At 38.7% G+C, this 27425-nt stretch overlaps 2 protein-coding genes across 6 annotated transcripts in view; one reads left to right on the top strand and one right to left on the bottom strand.

Moving 5' to 3' along the window:
* The window catches only part of LOC148425554 (sodium-dependent neutral amino acid transporter B(0)AT1-like), a 42963-nt gene extending 20535 nt beyond the window's left edge, over positions 1 to 22428 (bottom strand). The window contains exons 1-3 of one of the 2 annotated variants that reach the window (XM_088411583.1): positions 22281 to 22422; positions 21623 to 21651; positions 1545 to 1679 (exon numbers count right to left, since the gene is read on the bottom strand). Coding sequence is in view for 1 of the 2 variants with exons in the window: in XM_088411582.1 (XP_088267708.1) it covers positions 1545 to 1679; positions 22281 to 22392 (247 nt within the window). In the remaining variant the exon portion in view is untranslated. Of the gene's footprint in view, positions 1 to 1544; positions 1680 to 21622; positions 21652 to 22280 lie in introns of both variants that reach the window. The other variant, XM_088411582.1, reaches the window with a different exon arrangement.
* Positions 1 to 27425, top strand: part of LOC148425552 (FH1/FH2 domain-containing protein 3-like) — an 85094-nt gene that overhangs the window by 11251 nt on the left and 46418 nt on the right. For 3 of the 4 annotated variants that reach the window (XM_088411581.1, XM_088411580.1, XM_088411578.1), the window contains exon 3: positions 3491 to 3555. In XM_088411581.1, coding sequence (XP_088267707.1) covers positions 3491 to 3555 — 65 coding nt within the window. The remainder of the gene's footprint in view (positions 1 to 3490; positions 3556 to 27425) is intronic. The other variant, XM_088411579.1, reaches the window with a different exon arrangement.

Below are 27425 nucleotides of genomic sequence, written 5' to 3'. Positions count from 1 at the left end.
CGTGAGAATTTGAAATGTCTGAAAGTGTTTGAATGCACCATGTAGTTAACGGCTAGCGCTGACTGACTCTGGAGATATGTGCCGTATTATGAAATGACTGCATAATTAGGTAGTGGTTTGCTACTGTCCTTAATAAGCGATTGAATGTGATTATTTTTAATGGTGATTTGTTGATGTTGATAGAGATGTGATGTGATGACATCTGAAATTTTTACAGTAATCTACAGTAAAGTACAGAAATCTTTGCAGTAGTTGCCTCCCAAGCAATGCTCTTCCCTTTCTCCTGCGTATGCAAGTGAAAGTCAGACTGATTTTTGCTGGCAGCCGTTTTTGCATCATCAAAACATTCTTTTTCGAATGTTTGGTTTTGATTTGAACAGACAAAAATTTGGTGCATCCCGACATTTACTGAGTTACATAATAAAGCTGATCAATCGTTAAGTTCTGTTCTGACAATATGAAAAGGGAAATGAAGTGAGATTGTTCTTGATTGCAAGTTATTCCGTGCAGCCCTCCTAGTTTAAACATGATCTTCTGATAAAATCCACCCATTTTTATCCATTTTTTTCCACTTGCTGTCAACTACTGTTTTCTGGGTTTGATCATGTGACATTTGCACTGTGAAATCATATTCATTTGACAGCGAAAGGGAAAATGGCTGCCCCAGAGATATGTATAAAAAGGAACATTGTGACTTGTTTATTGTGACAAATGCAAAATCCTTCAGAATACAGCATTTGGACTAGTTGGGGCACATTGAACATATAATTGTGAAGAACTTTTTCTTACTTGACTTCCCCTCTAGAAAATCGTAGTTGCATGTCGTCAATGATTTTCAGACTTCTGACCTCTCAGAAGCAACAATTATATTTAATTGGACTTCGGCTTGGCATGATCCGCCATCACCTGGGCATGCATAAAAGAATGTTGGCTCAAAAAACAAATAAAGTTTATTAGGTACCACATGAAGTTCATCATAAGGATTTCTTTTGCAGCTTTAGGCTTCACCTCAACACGCATGCTGCAGTCTTTGTTGGAGTGCCCAGTTTTCATATTTAATTGGGCAAAGGGTGGGCCTCTCATCTATTCCGTGCATGTTTGTTTAATTTGATAATGAGCGCCCCGGCCTGTATAGCCTCAGGTGCAGTAAAGGGATACTGTTGCAGTGAAGCCGACAGAAAGCAGACGTTTGTGACTAAAGGGTTCTGGTTACCCTTTTGGACTGAGTTCTTGTGTGCCGTCTCATCTTGCCAGCCGAGTTGACAGATGTTACTCCTGTCACGCACACACACATATATTTTGTTTTTATTTTTTTCACACATATTTGCAAAACAGTGGCAGTGTGTGGACCTCCCCCGCTAGGTAAACTGATTGTGTGCACCCTGGGTCCAGTCTCCCACTGACTGGAGTGGGAAAAATGTCAGGTTGGATGCACAAACCAGTAACAATACTTGTTTGGAGCAAGGCAGTACTATTTTTTTTCCCTCTCAAATGAGTCTTTTTCTCCTGTCAGGCTCACTGTTGCTTGAGTGTCAATAACAGACCTGTGCTTGATAGAGTTCCAGTCAGAGGTTCCTCACAGCCTTTGAGCAGGAAGCATGAAAGCCTATTTGTCAGAGTTGAATTGGTGGTAGTGGTAACTGTATCACAGAGGTCGCCAATGTGGTGTCCATGAGCACCTGATAGCCAACAAGATCACATAGCCCTTTAGGCCTTTTCAGAAAAAAGCTTAAAAATGATAGAACATAGTGATTTTCTACAGATACAGGATATTATATTGACTTTACATTTTACACTTGGTTGTTTATTCTGACTATAGCTGTTTCTTAATTATTGTGAGACATCATTGACATTACTGGTGTCTTCACATAAAAGGATATAACCTTATTTAACCTTTAACAAAAACATAATGACAGATACTTTGAGCAAACGTGTCATTTCAGAAGTGTGTGTTTCACACTGGTAAATATCTCTTATTTTCAAAAGGTGTGGTGATCTCTTCACCATTGTTGATACAAAGCCTCCATTTGTCGTTCAAATAGGTGCAGGAGTTTGTGGGTAAATCAGCATTCGTTTTTAATTTCACACCTTTCACACCGATCAGCAATATTGCATTCACTTTATGGTGGCTTGCTTTCCCTTTCCGTTTTGGAGAAAACATGTCAAGTAGTTTTTGAAGTATGATTTCGGCAAACAAATAAAAATGTTTTATTGAATTGTGGTGCTCTCCTCCCAACCTTTTATTGGGTAAAGCCACGTTTTTTTACATGAACAGAAGAGGTCATAACAGGCATGGCAGGCAAATAAAAATTGTTTCAAAAAATACACATTCACTAGAAGTATACTTTTCACAAGGAGTGTGCAGTCATCAGGGGCTCTCACGCTTTTTCAATGACATATTGCCTGTTACATAAAACAATGCTGTGCCCTCCGTGTCTGGCATTTTAAACTTTGGAACTGCATTTACATCTAGGTGTGTTTTCTTCAGCGACTCCAGAAGATAGATGATTCACAATAACACCATTTTGAAAGAAGTTGCTTCAAGTTTCAGCTAATTTTCTCTTAATTTGAAGAACAAAATACCAAAGAAAATCCCTGTCACAGAATTAAAACGCATTCTATACATGGAACATCATTATATTTGATTTCTACCTCATCTGCCAGAAAATTCCATCACAAATAATATGTACATCCGTTTAAGACTCAACGTAATAATCACGTGTTTTGTAAAACAGTCACGATAACACAATTAAACAATAGTTACTGCATGTTCCAATCAATTTGTCAAGAAAAATGTTGTGTTCCTGTTAGCATTAAGAAAGATTGATTTAGATTTGTTAATACCTAGAGAATCCCTGTTAAAAATCTCGTGTACCCACCAAAGTGCCTTCATGTACCCCTAAGAGTACTTGTGCCTCCATTTTAGAACTGCTGACATAAATCATAGATCTCATTAAGTAGTTGAAGTATTGATTTCAGTAACAATGACTTACCCTTTTTACGATGTCATTTTATTTATGTTTACTGTGTAGACACACCAGGCCTTATCCTTCTAAATCACCAACCTATAGGAAACTTCAGACATAAATCCCAGAGTAGGCTTTTTGGTGGAGAAGTGAATAGCATTGTGGCAAACTGCTGGCTGCTTTCTCTTTGATTGTCACTCAGACATTGTAAGCTGTTGACAGGATGGTGATCGAGTCTTTGCATGTCTCCATTAACGCTGTGGGCGGAGTTGACCCATGGACTGCTCCCATCCTTCATTTTCACCCATGGCGACCTCTTCCTTGTTGTGCCGCTCGCCCTGTTTCTTTTTGTTTTCTAGCAGCTGAAAAAATAAGAGATTTAAATGCAATCTTTGTTTTTGGCTTTCCGTTGGAGCTGCCCCCTCCACTATTTTCTTGAAATAGAGATAGAAGGCATGTTTTAGGTGTATTCATTCTGTTTCTGTCTTATTCATGACATTTTGTTATTTATTTATTTTTTTCAGCAGAGGCAGAAAACACAACCTAATACTTCGAACGCAGCTGTCAGTCAGAGTCCACGCTTGCATCGGTGAGTACTGTAAACTTGCGCTGCAAACTTCAACTGCACATTTATCACTTTAGAATCATGAAATTTGTGCTGCATCACAAGCGTGGTATGAGCTGCCATTACAGCCTCCATTACCAGCACCGTGTTTTATTGCTGGAACACAATACAGTGGCAGCTTTTTGGAAAGGGCTTGAATCTTAATTCGAGGGCAAATTACCATCATTTCAGCAACACTCCGCAAAGATGTGTACTGGTGCAGGGGCACAGATTGAAAACATCTTATGTTTTTAAAGGTACTATGTTCTGTCACTTTGTTTTATTGGGTCTCCTGGTGTCTGAATAATAGGAGGGACCTTGCTTAAAGAGCTGAGTGAAAACACATGCAGACTTGCCCACTTGTGACATACACACACACACATGCGCACACATGCAATGAACATATCAGCACATGCTTAAGTTTATAATAATATAAAGGCAGTCGTGTTTTGGCACATGCTCCTGTTTTACAGATTCTTTTCACCTATTAATTTTTTTCAGATTTTACACAGAAAGTGCTGTTAATTATGTGTTGTATATTTATGCAGTCAGTAACAGAACACCTGTTAAAACGCACATTCAGTTTCAACCTTTAGTATTGGCTTTTTTTGTTGTTTTTTTTGCACACTGAACTGAAATGAACTGAAGTTCTGAGGTTTTTGTCTTTTCAGAAACATGCATGCATGTTCTATATATATATATATATATATATATATATATATATATATATATATATATATATATATATATGTCGTATCAATACTTCTAAGTAATAGTAAAACTGAAAATCTACAATATGTTAAGTGAGCTTTGCCATTTTGGTTTGGAGAGATGAGGCATTGGCCCACTCCCATAATTTATTTTAAACTTTTATTTTTTATTTTTATTTATTTTTTTTAAATGTTTCATCCTTGTATAACAACACAGTTACCCATTCTTTATAAGTGTTCATGTTTGGACTAAAAAAATGTGTCCCTTTGAATCAATAAATGTTCAGAAATGAAGTGGCAAGTTTACAAATTTTCAGGCAAACAATCATGTAACTCATGTAAGCCACGTTTGGAATGTGTAGCTCCTTTGTTGCAGGTTTTGCTGTTGTGACAGACATGCATGTTACACCAAAATAGTTTGAATCTGGTTAACCTTCCGTTTACCTGTTAAATTGTCACAGTAACACGTTGACTGGAATACCTTAGGTGTTTTGGACTGTAAAGTGGCTCTACTGAGCCTTTCTGTCCTCCTGCTGTTGCTCGGCTGAGCTTAGCGCAGCCTGCAGAGAGGCAGACAGACTTGCTGCTCTTCCCTAAGTGGATGATGACCGTCTTTCTTTTTAAGTTGACAACCACCTGTTGCCCTTCCCCACTCCTGCCCCGAGACTACCCGTGAGGCTCGCTGATTTATTTCTTCCAGCCAAGCTGGTCACCGTTACTGTAACTTGTCCAGACATTTGAGCCTGATTTTATCTGACTGGAGGGTTTACCCTGAAGCCCCAGGAGTGCAGCATTACGAGGTGATTTTCCGCCTCAGCACAGGAGATCTTTCTTAAGTTCTTTGCGTTTTCATAAGACAAACAGCATAGGTTCGCTAGAGGCAGTGTGCCGCTCTTGTTGCTCATTAAGTTATCAAGCATGTCAGTCAAAAATTCTGAAAGAGGATTCAAACAAGATGAGTTTTCACAAAATCAGCCGTATATCGCAGAGATTAGGTTTTGACGAAAATAGATACTATGGATAAAAATATTAATTTTGAGAAATCGTCAAACATCTCCTCCAGGTCTTTATTTTTGTTTCCCAGCAGCACAAAGTTCAAATTGTAGTCCACCGTCATGAAAATAGGTCATTTGAAGACACTGTCAGTGCATATTTGTAGCCAAATTCTTGCTAGCATATCTTGGCGCCCTGCTACAAAATAACCTGTGTGGAGTACCTTGCCTCTATATGTTATTGTGTTATAAATGGTTGTAGTAAACAATGAAAGCTGACCATTGTGTGACCCTCCAGCACAACACTGAACAGAAGCCAGACGCACATACAGCTGTGACGAATACCAGCACAGCTGTACGTTTATGTGACGGGGGTCTTTTTGCTCTTCCTTACTTCATAGTGGATCGTCATTTGATCTGAACATCCGCGAATAATCCAAATATAATCCCTCATCAGATGCGGGATCTCTTTCTTTGATGAGTCTAATTTACTTTCTTTTTTTCTTTTTAATGCTTTAATGCCACTTAAGCAAGTTGTGCTCCGAGGACATTTAATTTTTGTTTACGTGAGAGCATGCCCCTCTCACCAGAAGAGAGCGAACGAGCTACAGGCCACACCAAATTGCAAATCACGCTTCCACCCATGTAAACAACTTAAATCAAATTTCCGTTTAGATCGTTTGACATTAAAAAAAAACACACACACACACACAAGTAGCAATAGTAAAACGGGCAAACTCTGTTAGATAATGTCATAGGACATGAATTGTGAGGGATCTTCAGAGTTAATTTAGGGTTGAGGCCAAAGGAACCAATTTTTACCCAATTTCATCTGTTGAGATGCCAAACCTCCTCAAATATATATAAAAAGGGCTCAAATCTCAAGAGATGTCTGTACTTGCTATTGGAATTTATTTTGCTAGGGTCACCACTTCTTGAAAATTGAGTCATTCCTAAGATACTAGTTATTGTGTACATTTTGAAAAATGCATGTGCCAAAACTTTAAACTTTTTTCTCAAAGCTACGAGCTTCTACTAGGCAGCATTCAAAGTGCTGTAACTTCATCAATTATTGAGCTAGTACCTCCATGTCTTATTCATCATTTTAAAGGGAATTAAGCGGTTTTGTAAAAACATTGTAAAAATATGGGCAAATTACAGTACATGAACCGTATACAATCTACTTTATACTTTAAGCAGCCCCAACAAGGTGCATGTACCACTACACTACCAGTGACGTAACTATATTGCTATTCAATAAGATATTTTTCATGTACATTCACACTTCTTTTGTTAATGACCATGCCCGTGTGTACCTTAACAACAAAAAAAAAGAATGCAGCCCATGAGCACAAATGTTTGCCTATTCTAAGTCTCAATGATTGTTGTCGTGACTCACATGGCCGAAACGATGCATTTCAAAGCTAAATGCATTAGCATTCTCCCTTAAGTGCATCTTTATCTGTCAACATGCTGATCCCGACCAAAGATGGAGAAACCGTAATCAGAGGCGGCGCATGCGTAATGGATTATGAGCCTATCTTTTACAACCTCTTATAATCCCAGCTCAAGACATGATTCATTGTGGCTGCTGATGACTCGCGTTGCTCTTCAGACTATAATTTAGTCAAATTGATAGTTTTGATCTTCGTGTTGACAACTGAAAACTCCAGCTGACAATGACACTAAAAATGGAGTTCAGTGAGCAGCGTGTTTTCTTTTATTTTTGCCCTGAAAACCATGTGGACAGTTCCTTGCAGCTGACAGCATCTTTGCTTACAGTGAAGTGTGGCCTTTTCATGCTTCTTAATGGTTTGTTTATGTGTATGATTATATGTAACCAATTTAAGTTCTGAACCACTTTGGTGAGGAAATTTGGAGTCGTTTTATATGACGTCAACAACGTCACTTCAAAGGACTTTGAGGGTGAAGATTTACTTTCAAGGTTACCATTTGTTTTCATGTCCGGTTTAGGATAATGTCAGGGAATTGACGAGATCCAATGTTTTCCGCGCACGGTGCCAGATCGGTGCTAACTTTGTTGATCTTGCGGGTACCAGCTGCGAAGATGCCCATAAAAATAAGATCATTTCGAAAAATCTCAGGTTGTTTTTATTGGGACCAAGACTGTAACGTTTCTGTATTCATTTTACTACAAATTAATTCAATGCTGTGTACAATTCAGTGTAATCAAAATAGTCTCTGCTGTGCTGCTCATGCGCATTTTTTCAGTGAGCTTGAAGGTGAAGTTGATATTGCATAACTTTTTCTTTATGCAGTCTATATGAGGTTGTCTCATCAAATTGTTCTCCTTGTTTCCGCAACAACAGCACACAAGCGAACAGCCGTACCATAGGTTAAAACATGCATATCATATGACATCTGAGGGACTCAGGAGAAGATGAAATAGTCTATCTCTTGGACTTCACTCCAAGAGACCCAAAATGGGATTACAGTCACCCTGGGAGGCCAACCCAAACAGTTTAATGCCAGAGAAGGGGAAATGTGAGGAAGCCAACGTCTCAGGGCGACGGGAGAGTGAACCAAGTCTTGATCCTCAAATCAGTGGAGGGATCGCTCGTATCACTCACCTCACACTTTTTCTCCTCAACTGTTGTTGTATTCCGTCCGTTTGGCCGTTTGCCCAACAGCCCCGTGCTGTGCGATAACAGCACAGCCTTGGTGTGTGCCTCTTTTTTAAGAAAATTGTTTTCCCTGTCGTCCCAGTGCCCTTGGAACTCAAACATTTTATCTTCAGGGAAAAATAGATCTAATTTTTAATGCAGTTTCGCATACAGTACAAGGCCAGGACAACTGCAACAGTGATTTGTCTAAGGACAATCACATGCTCATGTTCTCACACACTCATACAAAGGCATGCACGTTTTAAGAAGCCATCTGGTTCCAGTTGAAAAGCCCCTCAGCACTGTTCCTCACCCGTCCAAAGAGAAGAGAGCTGTCTATGTTTCCCTCCAAAAAGGGGCTTTAGTGCTTTCACTGTGGACAGGAGGGGCTGAACAGTCAGATTGACCCAGTGTCAAAGTTGTCAATATTTTTGGACAACTTATTGCGACACTTAATTAGCTTGAACATTGGCATTTACTGTATACGTACAGTGTATTCAGAACGTAATCACACCTTTTCCCTTTTTCAAACTATATCAAATCAATCTCCTATCTCAACAAATGACTGGTAAATGTATTGAAAGTAGAAAACTAAGAATTCACATTTACATAAGTATTCACAGCCTTTGCTTAATCACTGCCTAGTTGTGCTTAATTGAATTACTAATTGATAGGTGATGATAAACTGACCAAATATTCCATGGCACATGCATACATTATTGCATTTGGGCTTTCCATGTACATGCGTGCATCACAGTAAGACATAAATTCCGTTCAAACATTCATCTGTGTAACCAGGCACATTCTGACTCATTCTGTCTCAAATTCAAAAATCATCATTGTTTTTTATTGTCTGATTCGCTTCACTATTTGAGTCACCGCTGATTCGTGCACAGCCTTGTGTATCAACAATATCATTCATTCACCAGTCAACCGCAGAAGAGCAAATTAGCATGCCGCAGCCCACCTCATATTGCATGAAGTCCCTCCTACTCTTCAGCAGACAAACAGCTCCGCTCCAACATTGTACAATGTGTTTTAAATTGCCTTACAATAGCCTACACTAAACCATGGCTGTCAACCAGGTGCAACTGACCATAAACTTGAATGGTTTAAGTGTACCTCCGGAGCTTGGAAGAAAAAATGTATATGGTTCATCAGGAAAAATGGTATTTTGTTTACACAAGCTTTATTAGAGCAAGCTTATAAGAGCGTTGGAAACTTTCTGTCGGAGACACAATGACCGCAGCCATATTTGCTTCTGGAGGCATGATTTAGAATCGTTGATTGGCAGGACTGGATACTGTTAGCCGTAACAGGCAGCACAGGATTCTATGAACATAATAAATGCATAACGCAACGTGTAGAGGTCCCCCAAGAATAAGAGGAAAAACAAAGACAAGCACCACTTTTGTGGGCCTAAACCTATGAATTCAGAATGAAAATTCATCACAGAAAGGTGGCTGCGTAGGATGGTCATTGCCTACTCCATGAAAACTTACAAATTAAAATGACTCAGGTAGGCTGGACATATTTATTTGGCAGAATGTAATATGGATGGGAGGAGATTTGTGATTTTGTTTTGTTATTATTTTTTTAAGCCTTTGAGACCAGAAGTCTTATGAATACACAGGAAGCAGTTGCTGCTTGTCATCGACTCCATGATGGTGCAGCACCCAAATGTCAGCCAAACGTGTGTGTCTTTCGTTTTTTGGTCGACTTTTGACTTGACTTGCGATGTCAAGAACGGTCTTCGGTGCAATCGAAAAACTTACCATTAGACAGCTGCTCGATAGCGCATGCTCGCACATGTTGATGAAACCAGCATTTTAGTCCTTTTTTTTTATCTACTGTAACTTAGTGTTAATGGCAACAAAAGCACTCAATATTAGTCTTTGGCATGGGATCAAAGCAGCAGCCGCCATCTCCGCCCTGCCCCGTCTCTCCAATGCAACTTGCCATTTTTTTAGACTGACAAATCAGTCATGCCATTTTCATTGCCGGATTCTAAACCGGAGGCCTTTTATGGCTCAAATAAATGTCCATGTTGGCCCATTTCCTCTTGACTAAAAATAGTTAATTTTAGCAATAACAACAATGATTTGGCTTATCACTCAGTGGGTCAAGGAATGGCCTTGTCAATGACTTGACATCTCATTCACTCCCAAAATGGCCATCCTCTTGTGTATTAGACTGTTTTGGCAAATGCAAGATGAGACACAAAAATAGTAAGATCAGGTATTTTTCAAACTTTGCAGTATTGCTCCCATTATCCATCAAGACCTCACTTTGGGATCTCCGGATGTACATTTTAAAAGAACCCACGATCATGACACATGGGTGGGATGGCTCGCAGTAGCGACCACGTGAAACTGAGCATGCTGGGAAAGAGTGCAACTGTGAGACTCGCTAGTTCCCTGTTGAACTACACAGGTGTGTAACCTCAGCAGCCACAGGCTTTAAACAACTGTCCGCTCACTGGAAAGAACATCAGAGTGGTTTGTTTTGCTTCAACCAATGTGTATTTTAATTCTGCAGAATATAGTTTATAGTATTTTAATGTCAGGGTTTGCGGTATTATAGAGTGAAGGCTTGAGTGCTTTTGCAAGCAACCAGTGTCCACCCACTCACTACATCCTTCATGCGAGGATGAAAAGTAGGAGCACTGGAAAAATAATGATTTTTAAACATTCAATTGACTATGCAAACAATCTTTAAATGTGGTAGCAAATCATTTGGAGCGACTATCAAACTGTCACAACAGCATATAGACTTAACTCTGTCACAGCCTTTTTGGTCTGAATTGAAAAATCCTTCTTTATTGCTGATCTGTTCTGGTACAGTACTGTTAGGGTATCCACGATGGTAGGCCACAGCTAAAATGTAGCTTTGAAGGATTTACTATCTGTCAAGTTTGAGTTTTGCATCATTATTTATGGTTGGCTCAACTATACGAACTGAAAGACCTATAGTACCAGCACAGTAAAAATCCTGATGGCTAGCTCAGTCCACAACTGGCCTTCAGCCAAATCCCAGCGTGCCATTGAATTCCATTCCACATCCCTCCTCACTTTTCTTTCTTTCCGCTTTGATGCTGGCCATGTTGGAAGGAAACGTCACATTCCCTTTGCGTCGATCGAGACAATGAGTCTAACGAGAGCGAAAACATATTTTGTGTTTGTCGTAACCCTACTGTCATTCATGCGGTTTTATGTGAAGCATGGTCATTTGTTTTTACACTTTGGATCATCTGGTGTTGCCTCAGCTGGCTAGCTTTGAATCATTTACATTGCTGTTTGGCTTTCATAGAGGATTTATTGGATTTTTGTCACATTTACACGCTGAGATTGAGCCAACTTTGAGCCTGACATCAGCTGGAAAAATTGCCACAGGTTTAAGTTTAGAAGGATGTGACAACCAAATTTTCACGACTGTGACAATCATATTCACATGACTTGTTACAAGTCCAACGCGGATGCCTTAAACCCAGGAATGCCCCCAAAGATCCATAAGCTGGAAATAACCTTTGTTTCTTTAAGACCATTCACTTGTGAGCTATCTGAGAAGAAGAGATTTATTGAGGTGTGGTATTTAATATAGTTTTCATCTACATGTGCGCTGCCATTCCAATTGTTTCATTTCCTGTAAAAATCACTGAGTTGTTAAATTAACCCTTGTTGATTTACAAATTGACAATACAGAGGAACATTTAACACCGCACAAGTTGGTCAACCATTTTCCTTTTGTGTAATACTAGCACTTAGCACTGCTTCACTCCAAACTTTTCACTGTCAAAGTCTTCACTTCTCTTAAGCATCATTTGGCCTATCGGTTGTCAGCTCCAGACTCAATGTAGCATTTTACTTAGCTGGCATAATACTGCATTTTTTTCAGTAGTGATGGATACTCCATAAAAACAGACCCCGAGTTTTCTTCTGTTATAAGCAATTGGCAAGTAACTTTAGGTGTACATTACTGCCACCCATGCTCGAGTTCTATGTCTGCTACTGCTTTACAACTTTTAAGCTGCGTATGTTTGGAGGCAGCGCTGTAGTTTTATTGCCTCTTTCTCGGAGTTGTAGTCCTGTATTTTCTACGAAACCTTGTGAGGCACTGGAAACAATAGTGGGTATACCAGGTATTCGTTTCAGTTTATCAACTACAAACATGTCCCAAGGCCAAGAAAGAACTATTGCTGTTATTTTTAGAGGTGATGTAAGCTTCAAGTGCAAGCCAGGAGTGGGATAAATAATATTTATATTGCAGAGCCTATAATGAAACATAATATCCTTTTCGGTGTTATTTGCTCAGCTCCTTGCCAGTGCTGTCATTCTTTTCCCATCATAAAGAACATGAGGTGAATGAGGTTTCTGGAGAGTAAAATGTGAGAAGTTACTCGCAATTTTACAGTATCACGCATATCTAGCATTCAGGCGTCTAGAATGTGACGAGAATGTCACACAAGAGACGGATTACAAGTAAATTGTAAACAATACACCGATTTGTTTTTAATTTCCTTTGAAAGAAACTCTAATGCTGTGCCAAAAAATGACAAAACATTTAAGATGTACAGCTTTGTCCAGACCTGCATCCAAATGGGTTACTCCTATTCCTAATCCCTCTCCGGGCTTTTGTGGTAGTTCTTGAATAATCCTGTTGCGAAATTTTGATCTAATAAAATGACTGTGCATAGAGCAACCCCTATTGTAGATAAACTACACATTTGTAGCTGTAACATGACATCTGCGTACTTCCACAAAGTCTCTCATTCTGGGAACAAGCAATCCACATGTCTTCATTCCAGCAACCGAAGGAGGATGGTACAAAAAGAGTCTTAAGCACCAGTCTATGACACTTAGGTGGACCACTTGAAGTGGCTTTAGCGAGACACAATTGAAGAAGTTTTGCATCTCGGCCCTAAGCAAATGAAAAGAGCCACAGATAGAAGGAACGAAAGGAGGTGGCCTGCTCTGTGGGAGCGTCAGCCAAGAATACACTTAATCTGGTCAGCGTTGCTGGACAAGCAGGGAATGGCTCTGTCTCAACTGCAGGTTAAAAAAATGTAGGCAATGTTTGCTGGTGGAGTACAAATGCGGAAGTGTCGTTCTAAGAAATAGTTTTACTTGAGGTTCCCTTTGATCCTTTTTTTACACACAGAAATGTAACTCATAACTGTCATCCAATTTAAAGGTCCCAGCCATGCTCCGCCCCTCCACCATCAAACTTTTTTCTTTCTTAAAATAATGGTATGTTTTATCTGGAAATTATGACATCATATTTTTTAAAGGTGCTTGTTTTAATATTTATTCAAAAGAGTGAACTTGTAATTGTCCAAAGTTATCCACTTAAACACCGACATCCTTGCACACTGACTAAACAGAAAATGCAAATGTACAATGTGGTTTCATTTATCTGATAGCATTTACCAATTGCATATTTTGGTCGTTTAGCTTTCAGGGGTCTTTGACTGATGAAGTTCTTATGTATGGTTGGAAATCAGGCCCAATCATGCAATTTCAATTCCCGGGATCTAGGGAAAGAAATCAGAATTTGAAGAAATAAAAAATTGTTATTATAGTTAAGGGCTACAAGCAACAAAATGTATTTACATATATATATATATATATATATATATATATATATATATATATATATATATATATATATATATATATATATATATATATATATATATATATATATATATATATATATATATATATATATATATATATATATATAGAGAGAGAGAGAGAGAGAGAGAGAGAGAGAGAGAGAGAGAGAGAGATATGCACAAATTGAGCATGTCACATGGTGAAAAGGTAACCAGTTAATCAGGCCATCCATATAAATTTACTGTATGCACATCAAATAGGTTTGGATGGGTCTATTTTTGCAAAGATTGCAACAAGTGCACATTTCTACTTTCTGTAGTGTCCTGATCAACTTTCCATTTGTGCAGCTCAACAGATTTGACTGAGGGAGGAGTAGCTGTGTTGGAAGAGTGTCCTGCATGGAAAAAGAATCAGTGTTGTCTGGTCTTAATTATACCTTTGCCATATGTGTAGTCTCAAGTCCAACCACTTCTATTCACTAGTCAGAAATGGTCAAGTGTTTCAGTATTGAACCATTTCACAAAATTGGGTTTAGTTATAGAGATTACTCAAACGACACACACAAAAAAAAAGCCATCTGATAAACTCATTCCCTCTGCTACTAACATTGCATATGTTTATTTTAGGAACTATACTAATTATTTCAAGATGAAAATTGAATAAATTCATGTAAATAATATTTTTCTTGTCTATCTCAGCTACAATCTCAGTTTATCTGGGGGGGAAATATGGGAAGGCTTCCCTTCCCAAGTATATACAGTTCAGTTGTATTTAAACAAGGAACAGTACATTTACTTTGACATTTCCTTTTAAATACCTATTTTTTTTCTTTTATGTACCGGTACTTTTCCCTTTAATTTGTGCAGTACAATCTCATTCCAATCATCATCCAACAACACACTCTTCAATTACAATTTTCTGGCATTTTTAACAATACAATAAAATAACAGTTTCTGTATAATAGCAATTCTAAAACTGTAAATGCTTTTTAGCAATACAACCTCTCCCTTGTTCTTGACGAACAGTTAAGCCAATTATGTACATGTATTTTAGTTATCATTTTGTTGGCGCTTGTAGAGCTACAGTTGTTGATTTTTGAGGTTTTTGTTTTTGATTTAAAATATTTGAGAACCACTCTACTAGAGTTCAATTCTTTAATCTTGCAGTGTAGGAGTAATGTCACGATATTATATTTTTGTGGTAACCAATCGCATGTTCAACATCTGTCATGTTTGTGGCGCATGTAGCATCAAGAATCTTTTGCTAGATATGTTAATAAATCCATGGTAGAACATTTCACTTGTCATCACCTGGAAATCAGATATGACTTGTTAATGCCAAAACTTTTTTCCTGACTCGACGTCCGTTATTAGTAACGGTCTTCAGTTTACAGCAGTCAGCTACTTTAGTTTATAAACTATTAAATATGACACCGACTGCCTCCTCCCTCGATGCTTCCGAGCCAATGGGACATGTGCTTAGACACTCTCCTTTTTCCCTTTGTTGGAGCAGATGCCAGTTGTTGATTCTCAAGCGTCATTGTTATGCTTGATGTGGTTATTGTAAACAGAAGATGATCATAAGGTGCCATCGCTTCCTTGTCTGACTTTGTCTTTGCTTCTTTTGGATTGTCCAGAGAAAAGGTCAACTGGGGTTAACCCCATCTAAACTTGTTAGCCACCTGGAGGAGCCCCTGCGCAGCTAACCAGGATTATAGCATCCCCTCTACACATGGGTTGTTTACATAGGGGTTATGGTGGTTTTGTGTAACGCTTTCTCACATTTGCAGGCACTCTTTAGAAGACTTTGATAGCTGTGAAACTCAGCTGTGTAACTTTTGAAAAAGGAGTCACCAACCTTGTTGAAAAAGAGATGTTTCTTTGGTACTGATTCATGCAAATATAAGTTTAAAAAAAACAACTCAACTTTACATTTAATTTTTATCAGTAATGATATTCTTCTATGTGATGACACCAGCTATATTAAGGTCATTGACTCTTCTTCAATTTCCTGTGGATTCATTTTGGGGCCATATGGTGTTCAATGGAACAATTCAGATTTTTGAGTTATGGCCTTTCAAAATTTGGGTACCGCAGCCACTTTTGGGATTCAAGTTTGTCTGTCCTTGGCCACATGGCTTTGCAAGTAAAATTACATGCATATCATTTTTTGTAAACCATACACAGTGCAGTCTACAAAGATCTTTAAAATGCTTTTTTAAAGAATTAATGCATCCCAGACTTGAAGACCTATTATAGATTTGGTTACAGATACTGATCAATTGAAAATACATATAGTCTATATTGATTACCAGATAATTATATCCAAATGCAGTTCTTACATTCTACAAATCTCGTCGTGTTTACATTTTCAAATGATCATTTATAGTGTGCAATATTTCGCAAACACGTGAACTATTTATAGAATAGGCCTATGGGCTACTCATCTGGTGGTTTGTGGCTGTTTCCTGTGGGTACCATCTTTGGTGAGCCCTGCTCTAAATGGATGAATGGTGGCTCGGCTTACAGGAGATTGGTTAAATCCATTCTTAATGAGAGATGAAAATGTAGCGACTGTCGTCTCCGAATGTAGAGGAAAAGCACCTCCATTCACCAAGATGGAGTGATCAATTGATGGCGTTTAATGCTGAAGTCATCAGATTCTGTCTGCCTCCTGCCACTTCATGTTGAAGTTAAGAGCATCGCACAAGAGAAAATATTTTAGTAACCCTGTGGTGCATGTTTTAAAACATGAGCTGACCTTTCTGAATGGCTCGACGAGTTACGTGAATTGGAATTCCTGTGGAAAGTTCTTCAATGAAAGATGTTTTTTCATTAGGTGTCCGGGAAAGATCGCATATGTCGACTTTTATGGTTTAATTTTGTGTTTATATTTCTCGTCGATATTTTTACAGCAAACCACTTTTTCAGCCCCATCTTTCTAAATTGGGAAAGGAGGTTTTTTTTGAAGCAGTGTGAAACACACGGAGGAATGTTTTCCCTCTAAGATGTCATGTGGTGTGCGACTCTGCACACGGCCAGGCCACGCTGGCTCGCTCCTGCTGCAGACACCAGCCGGAATTCTCATTTTACTTGCTTAATAGAAAATATCATACACATATGTCTGCATGCAACAGGTAATACGGGAGGACCTGCAATATGATGAGCACATGTGTTTGCCTTGGACCCCGCCTTTGTATTGGACCACATCCTTTCGTTTTTCCATTTATGCTACTATGTAGCTGAGAAATGAACATCATTTCTACCCTGTGGGTGCTCCTTTCTTTACTCCTGGACATGTGGTTGTTACCCCCTGGAGGTATTTAGGTTTCATCAAAAAATGAGACTGTTAATTGTAACACGTATGTAGCTCTAGCTGATTCACAGCAACGGGGATTACGCAAATGTTAGCTTGTGTGTCGTTAGCATCAGATGTCACAATGATAGGTAATGACCTATAGGCCACCCGCAGTTTCTTATGTCAACCGCATATTTGCACCCAAAGCTGACCAGTTACTACAAATCGTACATACTAATAGCTGGTAGTGCCCGATTTTGACGTGCATAATTTTAGGATATCATATGGCTGATACAGTGCTACGGATTGGGGTCTACAGGACACGTCTTGAGCTGTTTTTGGTCTGTTCCCCATCAGGAAGGCTGCCTCAGCAGTGCCTCGGTCTGCTTGTGAGTGGAAATCTTTGGCTAGTGTTATCTTTGGAAAGTGTCGAGTCCACAGAAACCGGGAGCAAGGAGTCCAGTGTCAGCTAACACATCCCGGGCTCACTCTTGCGCATTGAACGACAAAGCGGGTACGGTGCAGAAGAATGAGACGAATGAGCCGAAGAAAGCATTAGTTGTTATTCCGTGTGAATAGTCTCGATGAGGGGACATGAGGAGCGCTCTGATTGGTTTGATGAGATAGTCCAAGTTGAGGCCTTGCTTGAGGCGCACTCGTGTTTGGGGGTTTCTGAAGGATGTGGGAAGAAAGAGCTCCATATGTGAAGTATTTTGCTACTCAAGTCCCATAGTGAGGAGGGCCTCATTCACTTAATGCAGGAATCCATTTCATTCTGTCCATCTACATTGCTCTTCATGATTAGCCCAGAGAGCCAGCAGGAGATTGAATAGTCTCATATACATCGAGCGTGTTGCAAAGAGCGTGACAAATTAGCACCCCGCCGAAGTTTTGAATCTCTGCGGATGTTTGTCTCAGCAAAAGAACATGGTTACTTCCGGACTTGGCAAACAGAAGGTTCTGCGATAATGTACCATTAACAGAAACAAAAAGCTTTTAAGCGGCCTTATTGGGATTGTATTTCATACTTCTCTTTATTTGCAACCCATTTGTTCTAAGAAAAAAAGCACACCTTAAATTAAAAAGTGTCATTATAACATAGTCACATGCGTTGGATTATTATTCCAATTCTCTTGGACATGAATTGTAATTGCATACAATAAACTAACGGGGTATGGCATCATGCCATACACATTTGAAAATTCCCTCCCATTAATGTATTGTTTCTACAAATTCCCCAATTTGGCAATGTTCCGAACGATTCCAAAATTTAAATTAATGGCACATTTCTTGGCCTTTAAATCTAACAGATTATTCTGGCTGTCATCACATGACTACTTGAATTTGTCACTCGATCTTCCTACATCACAAAAATAATCCAACTCATTTGTACCGTAGATAACCTTAGCTATATAAAGAGCGATTCTGAGTGCGTGCCCTGAATATTAATAGGAAAACATTGTCATGTTTTTCTATTTAGAGAAGAACTTGGTATTAGCAAGCTAAATTGCTGTTTAGAGACTTTGGCTTCACATTTCAAATGTTACGTACTATATTTTTATCTCAGACTAACATGTGCATGAATGTATATTTAGCCTAACCCCTATCTCTAAACTAGTCAGCTGGTGGCCGGGTTACAGTGGTGTTCATTTGTTTTCTGATCCAACCCATATGTATTCTTGGGTTAGACAGGTTTCACTTTCTGAACATATGTGGACAGAAAATTCCAGATGTCCATTTAGAACTGTGCTCTAGTTTGATGAAAATAACAGGCGTGTGTGATTCCTAGTCTTATTCAGATTAAATATACTTTACTTTATTTTTGAGGATGTTTTTTTGTGTTCTCACAATTTTACCATCCATCCACACAGGAAAAAATGAATATTTGTCGACTTAGAACATATATTACAACGAATTGCGTTGTTATAATAGCTTTCTTTAATCCTTTGATAGAATCTTCCTGTAAAATACAACAATTGAATAACACTCCCAAATTTGACTCTCTTTTTTTAATCTGACACCAAAGAAATACAACTAATTTGGTGTCTGCCTGTTTTTTTTACTATTCCAATGAGTATTTATATATATATATATATATATATATATATATATATATATATATATATATATATATATATATATATATATATATATATATATGAAATTGGTACAATAAAGGCAGCCTTTTTGAAAATCAAAATGAAAGTTGCCTGTAAAGTGGAGGTCTGTGTAATATTACCAGGGAAAATAATGACTTTGCACAGCTATGTTCCTGAATTTAATGGTTTCCTCAATGCTTGACCGGATTCACTCCTCCACCATGTTTCATTAAAACGGTCCAGGTTGTTTTAGAAATAACAACACCCTGAGAGATATACTACCCCTTTTAAAATAATTTGTGCAGAAGTGGAGTAGGTTGGCTGAGGAAAATGGACTACAACTCTATTGGCACTAATTAACTTATTAATCAAGAAACCCAGAAAGCACCAGTGTGGTTTTGGACACTTGAAGAGGAGGTTTTTGTCACTGGATACTTTCCACCTCAGAAGGTGACCTTTACCTTCCTGATATCAAAAGAGCCTGGAGCCAGACTGCTTCATTGAATGCCAATTGTTCTTTTAGAAAAGCAGCCTATATTTTGAGAACTGTAGGGTGCAACTCAGCTCACAAAGCCAGTTTGATAGATTGTCACATGTGACAGCTTTGTGGAGATACTGCAATGAGAAATTGGAGATGGACCCATCAACTGACTGACTGACAGACAGCGATACCGTGAGGAAATTAAACAGCATCGCTAACACAGGATTTAATGTGGCCATACACATGCAACATACTGTACATATTGGCTGCTTTAGATACACATACAGTATCAGGTGGTGCTCATCGAGTAACCAATATAGTTTTAGTGAAAGGTGGTTCTTATACTTTGGTTACTTTATTTGGCAGCATCTCATTCTGAACACTTGCAAATGTTTGATTTTAATATTGTGATTTATCTTTGAGGTGAGGCGGCCAAGGAATTTCCCCTGAGACATCACACCAAATGTTGAATCCAGAGAATGTCAGGATTGTACTTTTGCAGATTTATATCTTGAGTTGGTGCTCCACATTGGGCTGATAATATAATATAGGTAGTGTGTTTTGGGCAGACACCGTCAGCAATAAATCCTGCCGGATGACTAAGCCCTGTGATTTATTTTTGCTTCATTTAGAAAATTCACAGATTTATAATCTGGTCTGAATTTGGAATTTGGAGCGGCAAATATTCCAAGCAATCCTTTTACATTCAAAATACAAATTTGGGGTTTTGCATGTATTCCCCGTGTATTGTCAAAACTGTCATCTGGAGGAAGTATGATGCTTTTCCTCAGATTCTCTTCCCATACCATATCTCCTTGAGTAACCACCGACCTCAATCATGTTTTCTTTTTATCCTCTCAGCTAAAGTGAAGACAGCAACGAAGCACCCCCTTATAAATGAGCGTCAATGAAACAAAACAAGCATTTACACAAATATAAAGAAAACTCTCTCCCATGCCATATGTCAAATGCTAATAAAACCGGAGTAGAATCAATGCTTTGTGCTAGCTTTGGGGGAGATTAAGTTTGTATTTGCAGCATGTTGTTTTGTTGTTCAATAGGAAGAGTGGGAGAGGTGATGTCACAGTGATCCGCTCTGTAACACCAACCAAACATTCATCAACTGACCCTCTCTAAATACAGAGTACATTAGTCTTTGTGTTGATGACGTGGGCAAGAGCAATACATGCTGCAGAGATGGCTTTGATTTCTTTGAGGACATTCCAAAATATGACTTGAGAAGGGGCATAAGATTACATCTACCTACCCCTCTAAGAAAAGGGAAGGGGGTAGTCGGATGGCCCTGCTAGATGCCGGAGTGCTCTCCAAAGCTAGATGCCATTCATATCATTGTGTTTGATACTAAGGTCACTGAGTCCTTCTGCGTTTATCCAAACTGCCAAGCATTGAGTTGCCGCAGGTAAAAGTCTGCTCCTTGCACCTCAAAACGTCCATTTTACTGACATGGTTATACAGTAATGTGCAAGTCTGAGGCCAAATCTCTCATTGTTTTGATGATATTTTTCTCAACAGCGATTTTGGTAAAAGACAAGATTAGCAGCAAGATTACACAAAAAACATGACTCTCCAACTTCACATCATCCATTATTAAACTGGATTACATCTACTACCCCTTTTTTCTTTTACGTGCACGCAATAAAGCTCCGATGTCGCTTCATGTTAGGCCATGAAGAATAAGATATCTTACTGCCCTCCCTCGAGGGAATAGAAACCAGTTAAAATACACGCTGATAATTTGTTTGGTTGATCACATTGATGTACTTAATGACCACTGTGACTAAACTTTGAAATTAGACAATGCATGGAAACAGTCATCACTAAAGAATGACAACAACTTAAAAGTCTCACAAGACTATTCAAGTTAGAGCAGGAGAAAATGAAAGCCTTGTGAATCCTTGTTGTGGACAGAAACCAAAATATGTGCATCCCAGCAATTTGAGACCGCGAAGGCAGAATAAACAAATGTCAGAGTAGAAAATATACTGGCATCATATCCAATCACATCTAACACATTCAGACCACAAACAAGCTCTCACTCACAAAGCAGCAAATGAATTATTTTTTAGCTGAGTTTGAAGGACTTGAGAAGTAGCAATTATAAGCATCAAGTATGAGTTGGCATAGCATCTAATCTCCAATGGACACCGCTAACTTTACCACAAACAATGTCACGTGACATGAAAACACCAAAAATGTCTTTAACTTATTGATACCTTGTGTGTTATGATTTTCATTGGGATACCTGGGGAGAAAAAAAAAAAAAACAAACTATGTAGATACTACAGGTTAATTTGTATTCTAGGGGTGCACATTTAAAACAATATAAAAAAAATGTTAAATCATTAGAATAAATACACACACGTGCCGTATAACACAAAGTATTTAACTGAATAAAAACACAGAAGGCAATATTTTTACAATTACTATCAATGACAATATGCTGCAAACTGACAGAAACAGTTCAAACAAACCTCTGTGTATTTTCTGCCAAACATGGAATTGGATTTTCTCTTTCAAAAATCTCAATCTTTTAATTCATCCTGTCATCTGAAAACTGACAAGACGAGCCTCGGACCAAAGTAACTTGTTCCTTCATTTTTAAAACTACTTTCTAGAACTTTTTGGCAATCTTGGAAAATGTAGAAAAGCAAAGATAGAATTGGCAATGAGATCTTCCAATCCTTTGATCAAACAGAACAAAAATGTTTGATTGAGACCAAATAAAATAACAGGTCCATTACCCTGACATGTAAACAAACATGTCCATATCCACTTCTGGATCCCATTAACAAAGTTTCGATGTTTGTTTAAGTCATTGAGCAAAATGTACTTTTCTGTGCCCACTATGCGCAAGTATTATGCAAATCTCACCGTTCCTTTGAAGGCCGCCATTGTTCTCAGTCCAAACATAGTTTGTGTTTGTAAGGCTGTAATGGTTTTGGTGTAGTCTCTGCTGCTTATCTAACTTTCTTGTTCCAATCATGTCATATTTAGAATATAGAGAGATTGTGTTGTCTGTTAGCTAAATCCTGCGGCTTCTTCAAAGAGTGCAAAGGCGGCTTTGAGGCCTTTATGGAAGCCAGCTGCCTTGGTCAAGTGTTTCCAGAGTTCCCCGTTTATCTGGGTTGGGTCAGAATCAAGTGACTCTGACACACTTTTCAACAACTTGAAGACATTTGAATATGATGGTTTCAATCATTTCAAACTCACTTATTGACAAGGCAACAGAAGAAAAAAACAATCTTACGGATGTTTATTTTGTAGGAGCCAACAATAGTTGAATAGAAACTGAAATAGAAACCCTGTCACTTTCCCTGAACTTAAGGAGAATGCTGCCATGCATGCTCAAAGACATTTAATTTAAAAATGAGGTTAGCTACAGCAAGGGAAATGTTTTGCGTAGAGTTGGCAAGCTAAGACAATTGATATTTCCTTACTCTCCTGGTGTAGGTCTGGTGAGGACATTGCAGTGGGCAAGTAAGCAATACAATCAGTGCACAAGCACTAATACCACCTAGTGATGATAGCCAGGAATATTTTTTGTGGTTTACTTTGAGCTATTTTGTATTCCATTCCGTGGAGTTGGGCTGTGCACCAAACCGGATTTCTTTTCAAGGCAGATATATGTGCAGAGCTAGAAGACCGTGAAGAATTGTGTATTAAATTTGGACCAAAAATAGCACCTCAATGTCTCAACGTGGACTACGTTACTATGATTGCACATTAACCTGTGCTTCCATATCCTCACTATGAAACACCTTTTGAAATGGGTTAGTAAGAGCTAGTTCTTCCTGTTTTTTTCTCAGAACCACCCAGAGAGATTGCACTGCGATTGCTCACAACCACTTGCAGGTGTGCCCGTAAGATTTTGGTAGAGTTGGCAAAGGGGCCAGACAGAATAGAGGAAGGAGGGGTGGAAGAATCGAGTGCCTAAATGTAAAAACATGGACCCGTCAGAATTTGGTGCCAGCGTGCTCGGCTCGAGTTGTCTGAACTTTTTATGCTGTAATTATGCAGGGCAGCTGCGTGCGCTCGCATCAACATTATTTTCACATTTTCCTTAAGATCCCTGTGAATAATGCATGAAACTGAGTGCTTTCACACTGTACGCTTTTGTTCATTTGAATCTAATATTTGCTTGTTTTCCTCATTGGCATTTGGTCAGGTGTCAACACATTAATCAAACTCAGGCATGGACCAGACCAAATCTTCTTGGTGGTCATGGTATGGTTCCAAACAAATTTTGAGCCCGTTAATTTGTGGTTAGTCAGTGAACCAACCTTTATTTACTCCAGCTGTCAGAAACCCAAATGTGACCCGAAAGGGCACACTACTAACTTAACCACAATTAGTAAACCCGTGACTCATGTTTCCAGCCCAGTTATGGATCTATGATTGCTATAGCCATCAATGGGGCTGAACAAGTTAACAAAACATATTTTGGTTTAGGGTACATAGAATACGACAGACTTTTGAAACCTTATTTTAATTGATTGCGCACCCGTACGTAAATTGTATCTTCATTTTCGTGCCAGGACAGGTGAACGTTAGCGTGTTTTTGAATTTGGTACATTGCTCTATGCCTCGATAGGCATTCTGGCATTTACTATTACACAAGCTCAGCACCTTTGGCAATGTGCTGGACAAAAACTGATTAGATTTTTGACCAGATAAAAAAAGGTCGCAGTTGTGGGTGTTGTAAAGCAATTTTAGTGGGTTTGATTGCGGACGGACAAAAACTGAGCTTTTTGGAGATTTGTGGTGCAAGTTATATACTTCATTCATAAATTGTTGTTCAATTTGTCACTTGGATTGGTGGGGAACTTACATTTTTTTGGCCGGTCCGACATTCGTTAGAGCCTCGCCCCGCTTTCCATCATTATTGGTCCGTCATTTTTTTCAAGCCAAACGAAATTGTAATCGTCAGTCCGTCTGTGAATTTTTGCCCAACCTTCTGCCACAACTATTGGCATAATTTTTTTCAGTTTTATTACTTACACCTAATGTCAACACCATGTCTGTGGTTCTACAGTTACACTGCAATTGAAACACAACACAGTAATAGAAGTGTAACAAGAAAACAAAGACAGCTAAGGGGTTTAAACCTACCATTATTGTGTATTTGACCTCATCTGAGGAAACACAGGGGACGAAAGTGCAATTAGCAATCATGTCCACTGGACAGCATTATCATGCTTTACATGATACTCAAATGGTGACTGTTTCTCATTTACAACTTCCTGCCCTAGGGTTAGGACTGAGGAAGACGGTTTCATTAATATTTTATTTTTGTTTTAATTTGTCTAAATTTCACCTGTCACCTATGTACACTACAAATAAAACAAAGTATTGCTGAGGTTAAATTTACTAAAAAAATTAAAAAAAAGTTTTCTTTTTTTTTTAATTATGGAATTAAAAACCGTCTATCTTGCATTTCCTGACCAAGAGGCAATCTGAGAGAGAATGCAAATTGGTTCTGCATTCAGTGGTTACCTGCTTGGTGGTACTGTGAAGTGATAACTGTCACATTGACTGCAGGCTGATTGCAGTTTGTGTTATAAAGATTCAGCAATATAGCATATAAACATCCAAGTCAGTTGAATTATATTTCTTTAAGCAAAAAGGGGCGCGGCGGGCTGACGGACATATGACTGACATCTGACGTAATGTCTATCCCGACGATTTTTTTAGTATTCCCGTCATTCATCAGTCCAATGGCAAAATGGGCAACCGTCACCGACGGACTGACGAACAGTCCGTCAGTGCTGACTAAGTGCCCACCTTTGGTCACTTGCATTGCAGATAAAAATGATTCCTGAATATGTAAGTAACTCTACTTGTACATTTTCATATTGTTATAACCTCACCGACTGTGGTTTCTTACACCACTGCAAGATTCCCATTGATTTTGGTATGTGTATCCGTTGCAGCTATGCGTAAAGCTTACCCCCTGCAACTCATGATCAAAGCATGTCTGTATGTCTTCTTCCGTTCTCTTGTTGGGATGGTTAAGCCTATTAACTCGCCTCTTCATCGCTTGAATGGAAAAAAAAAAAAAAAAAACACCACAGAGAGACGATCCGCTACAGTCTGATTGCGCAAGAAAAAAGTTTCAACAAAATCTATTATCACTTTTACAGTGTTAACGCTATTGAATTATATCTCCTTTAAAGCCTTGTGCAAGGGTGTAATTCCCTTATGCCCGTCCATTTGCCAAAAAAGCTTGCCAGGAATTTCTTATCTCTGTCAGAGACACACAAAAAAAAAAAAAAAAGTATTGTGAGCTCCATATTTCATCCTCATGCCATGAATTTCTTGCATTGCAGTATATTTTGTTGACATACTTTTTCAGTTTGGACCATAATCTTGACTGATACCTTGACTGGCTAAATAAGTAGAGAAATCTCGACACCCTGTCTTGCTCTGAGATGGCGGAGTACAGACTCTGCTGTGAGTCGGAACATCTTTTTTTCCCTTATCACAAACTGCAGGTGCTGTAGGCGTTATGATCACTCTTTCCCTACCATGACAAAATGCCACGCTCTCGGGATGCATGACTGGCTTCTAATGGGGGTTGTCCAAAATCTTGCCATTTTACTTTTTAATGCTTAGACATGTTTGGTAGGATGCCGGTATGTCTCCACACCTAGAAAAGTGCACGGGCTCTTCTTTCACTTAATAATCCTCATTTTTAGACTAATGTGATGAGGACTGTGATTTGAGGGATTTTAGGTTTTCTTTACTGGGCCCAAAATGTCTATTTTCAGCTCTTGGTTGTGTGACAATATCTTTCAGTGCGCTGTAATCTGTACATAAGTTTCTGTCTCTACCAGCCTGCTTTATTTGAATGAGAGGTTTTTATTTTGAAATGCGTCAACACAAGGGTTGTCACCATCAAATATTTTTATCATATATTATTCTATTGATTATCCCAAATAATTGAGTAATCACATATAATGTTATTTTGCCCTAAGCCGCATTACAAAATCATTGCAGGTTAAATAATTGCAGAATCACATAATCAACAGGCAGCGATGCCCGCTGGAAATGTAAATCTTGAGTGCAAAAACGTTGGGCACCGCTTAGTTATTGCTTGATTATCAAAATAGTTGTCATTTAATTTCATAATCATTTAGTTGTCAATGAATTTTGACACCTCTAATCAACATGCTAAGTTTGAAGACAGCAGGCAAAAACAAAATACTCAAGGCAGTGTGGGTGGGAATACTGTATTATCATTGGCTTGACCAGCAAATATTTAATCCTTATCAAGCAGCACCAGCTAGAGTGGAGAAATGCCAACTATGATCTACATGGGCTAAAATAGAAAACACATCAGTCATAGAAAGTTTGTTTCAATTCCACGAAAAGATTAACGATAAAATTCCTCTATTGCATTCATTGAATGCTGAACAAAAGAAAAAAGCGGGCAAAATGCGGTCGCTGGTTATAAGATTTTCTTAAATTTTATTTATTCTCCATTCGTTTTGTTTTACGATATTCTGAATGCAGGTCAATCCAAGCAAAGCTTTGCTGGCTTTGTAATTGCGGTAAGCTATTCTTGCAAGCCTACTATGGCTTATTCCCCTTAAGATGTCTATAGTAGCTCCTAAGCCGACCCTTTCTCAGACTCTGCCACCTGTCAGCAGTCACATAGCACTTCACACCAGCTTAGCATAGTGAAGCCGGTGCCAAGGCGAAGGAATGCGACAAGACAGGGCACCCGCGCAAGGCCAAGATTGTAGCGATAGCTCAAGACCGCATATTATGCATTCAAAATAACATGAATGCCTCAATTTATGTCTGCCGTTAACCATCAGATCATTTTTAATGAAGCTCATTTATCACTGAAATGCGGATTGTTTGCAAAACCTCCATTAAACTTGCAGGGCCACATCCAAATGCTGGAGGTTTACACTCTATGAAAACAAAGTCAAGAGCTGGCTTGTTGCGTGACTGTTGTCAGTGGCCGCTGGATCAAAGTTAATGGCTTGAACTACACACAGCCAAGAAAAA

Source organism: Hippichthys cyanospilos, chromosome 3 (genome assembly GCF_059441005.1).
Source record: "Hippichthys cyanospilos isolate Australia breed blue-spotted pipefish chromosome 3, RoL_Hcya_1.0, whole genome shotgun sequence".
Lineage (NCBI taxonomy): Eukaryota > Metazoa > Chordata > Actinopteri > Syngnathiformes > Syngnathidae > Hippichthys > Hippichthys cyanospilos.
This window is presented reverse-complemented; position numbering and strand designations above follow the sequence as displayed.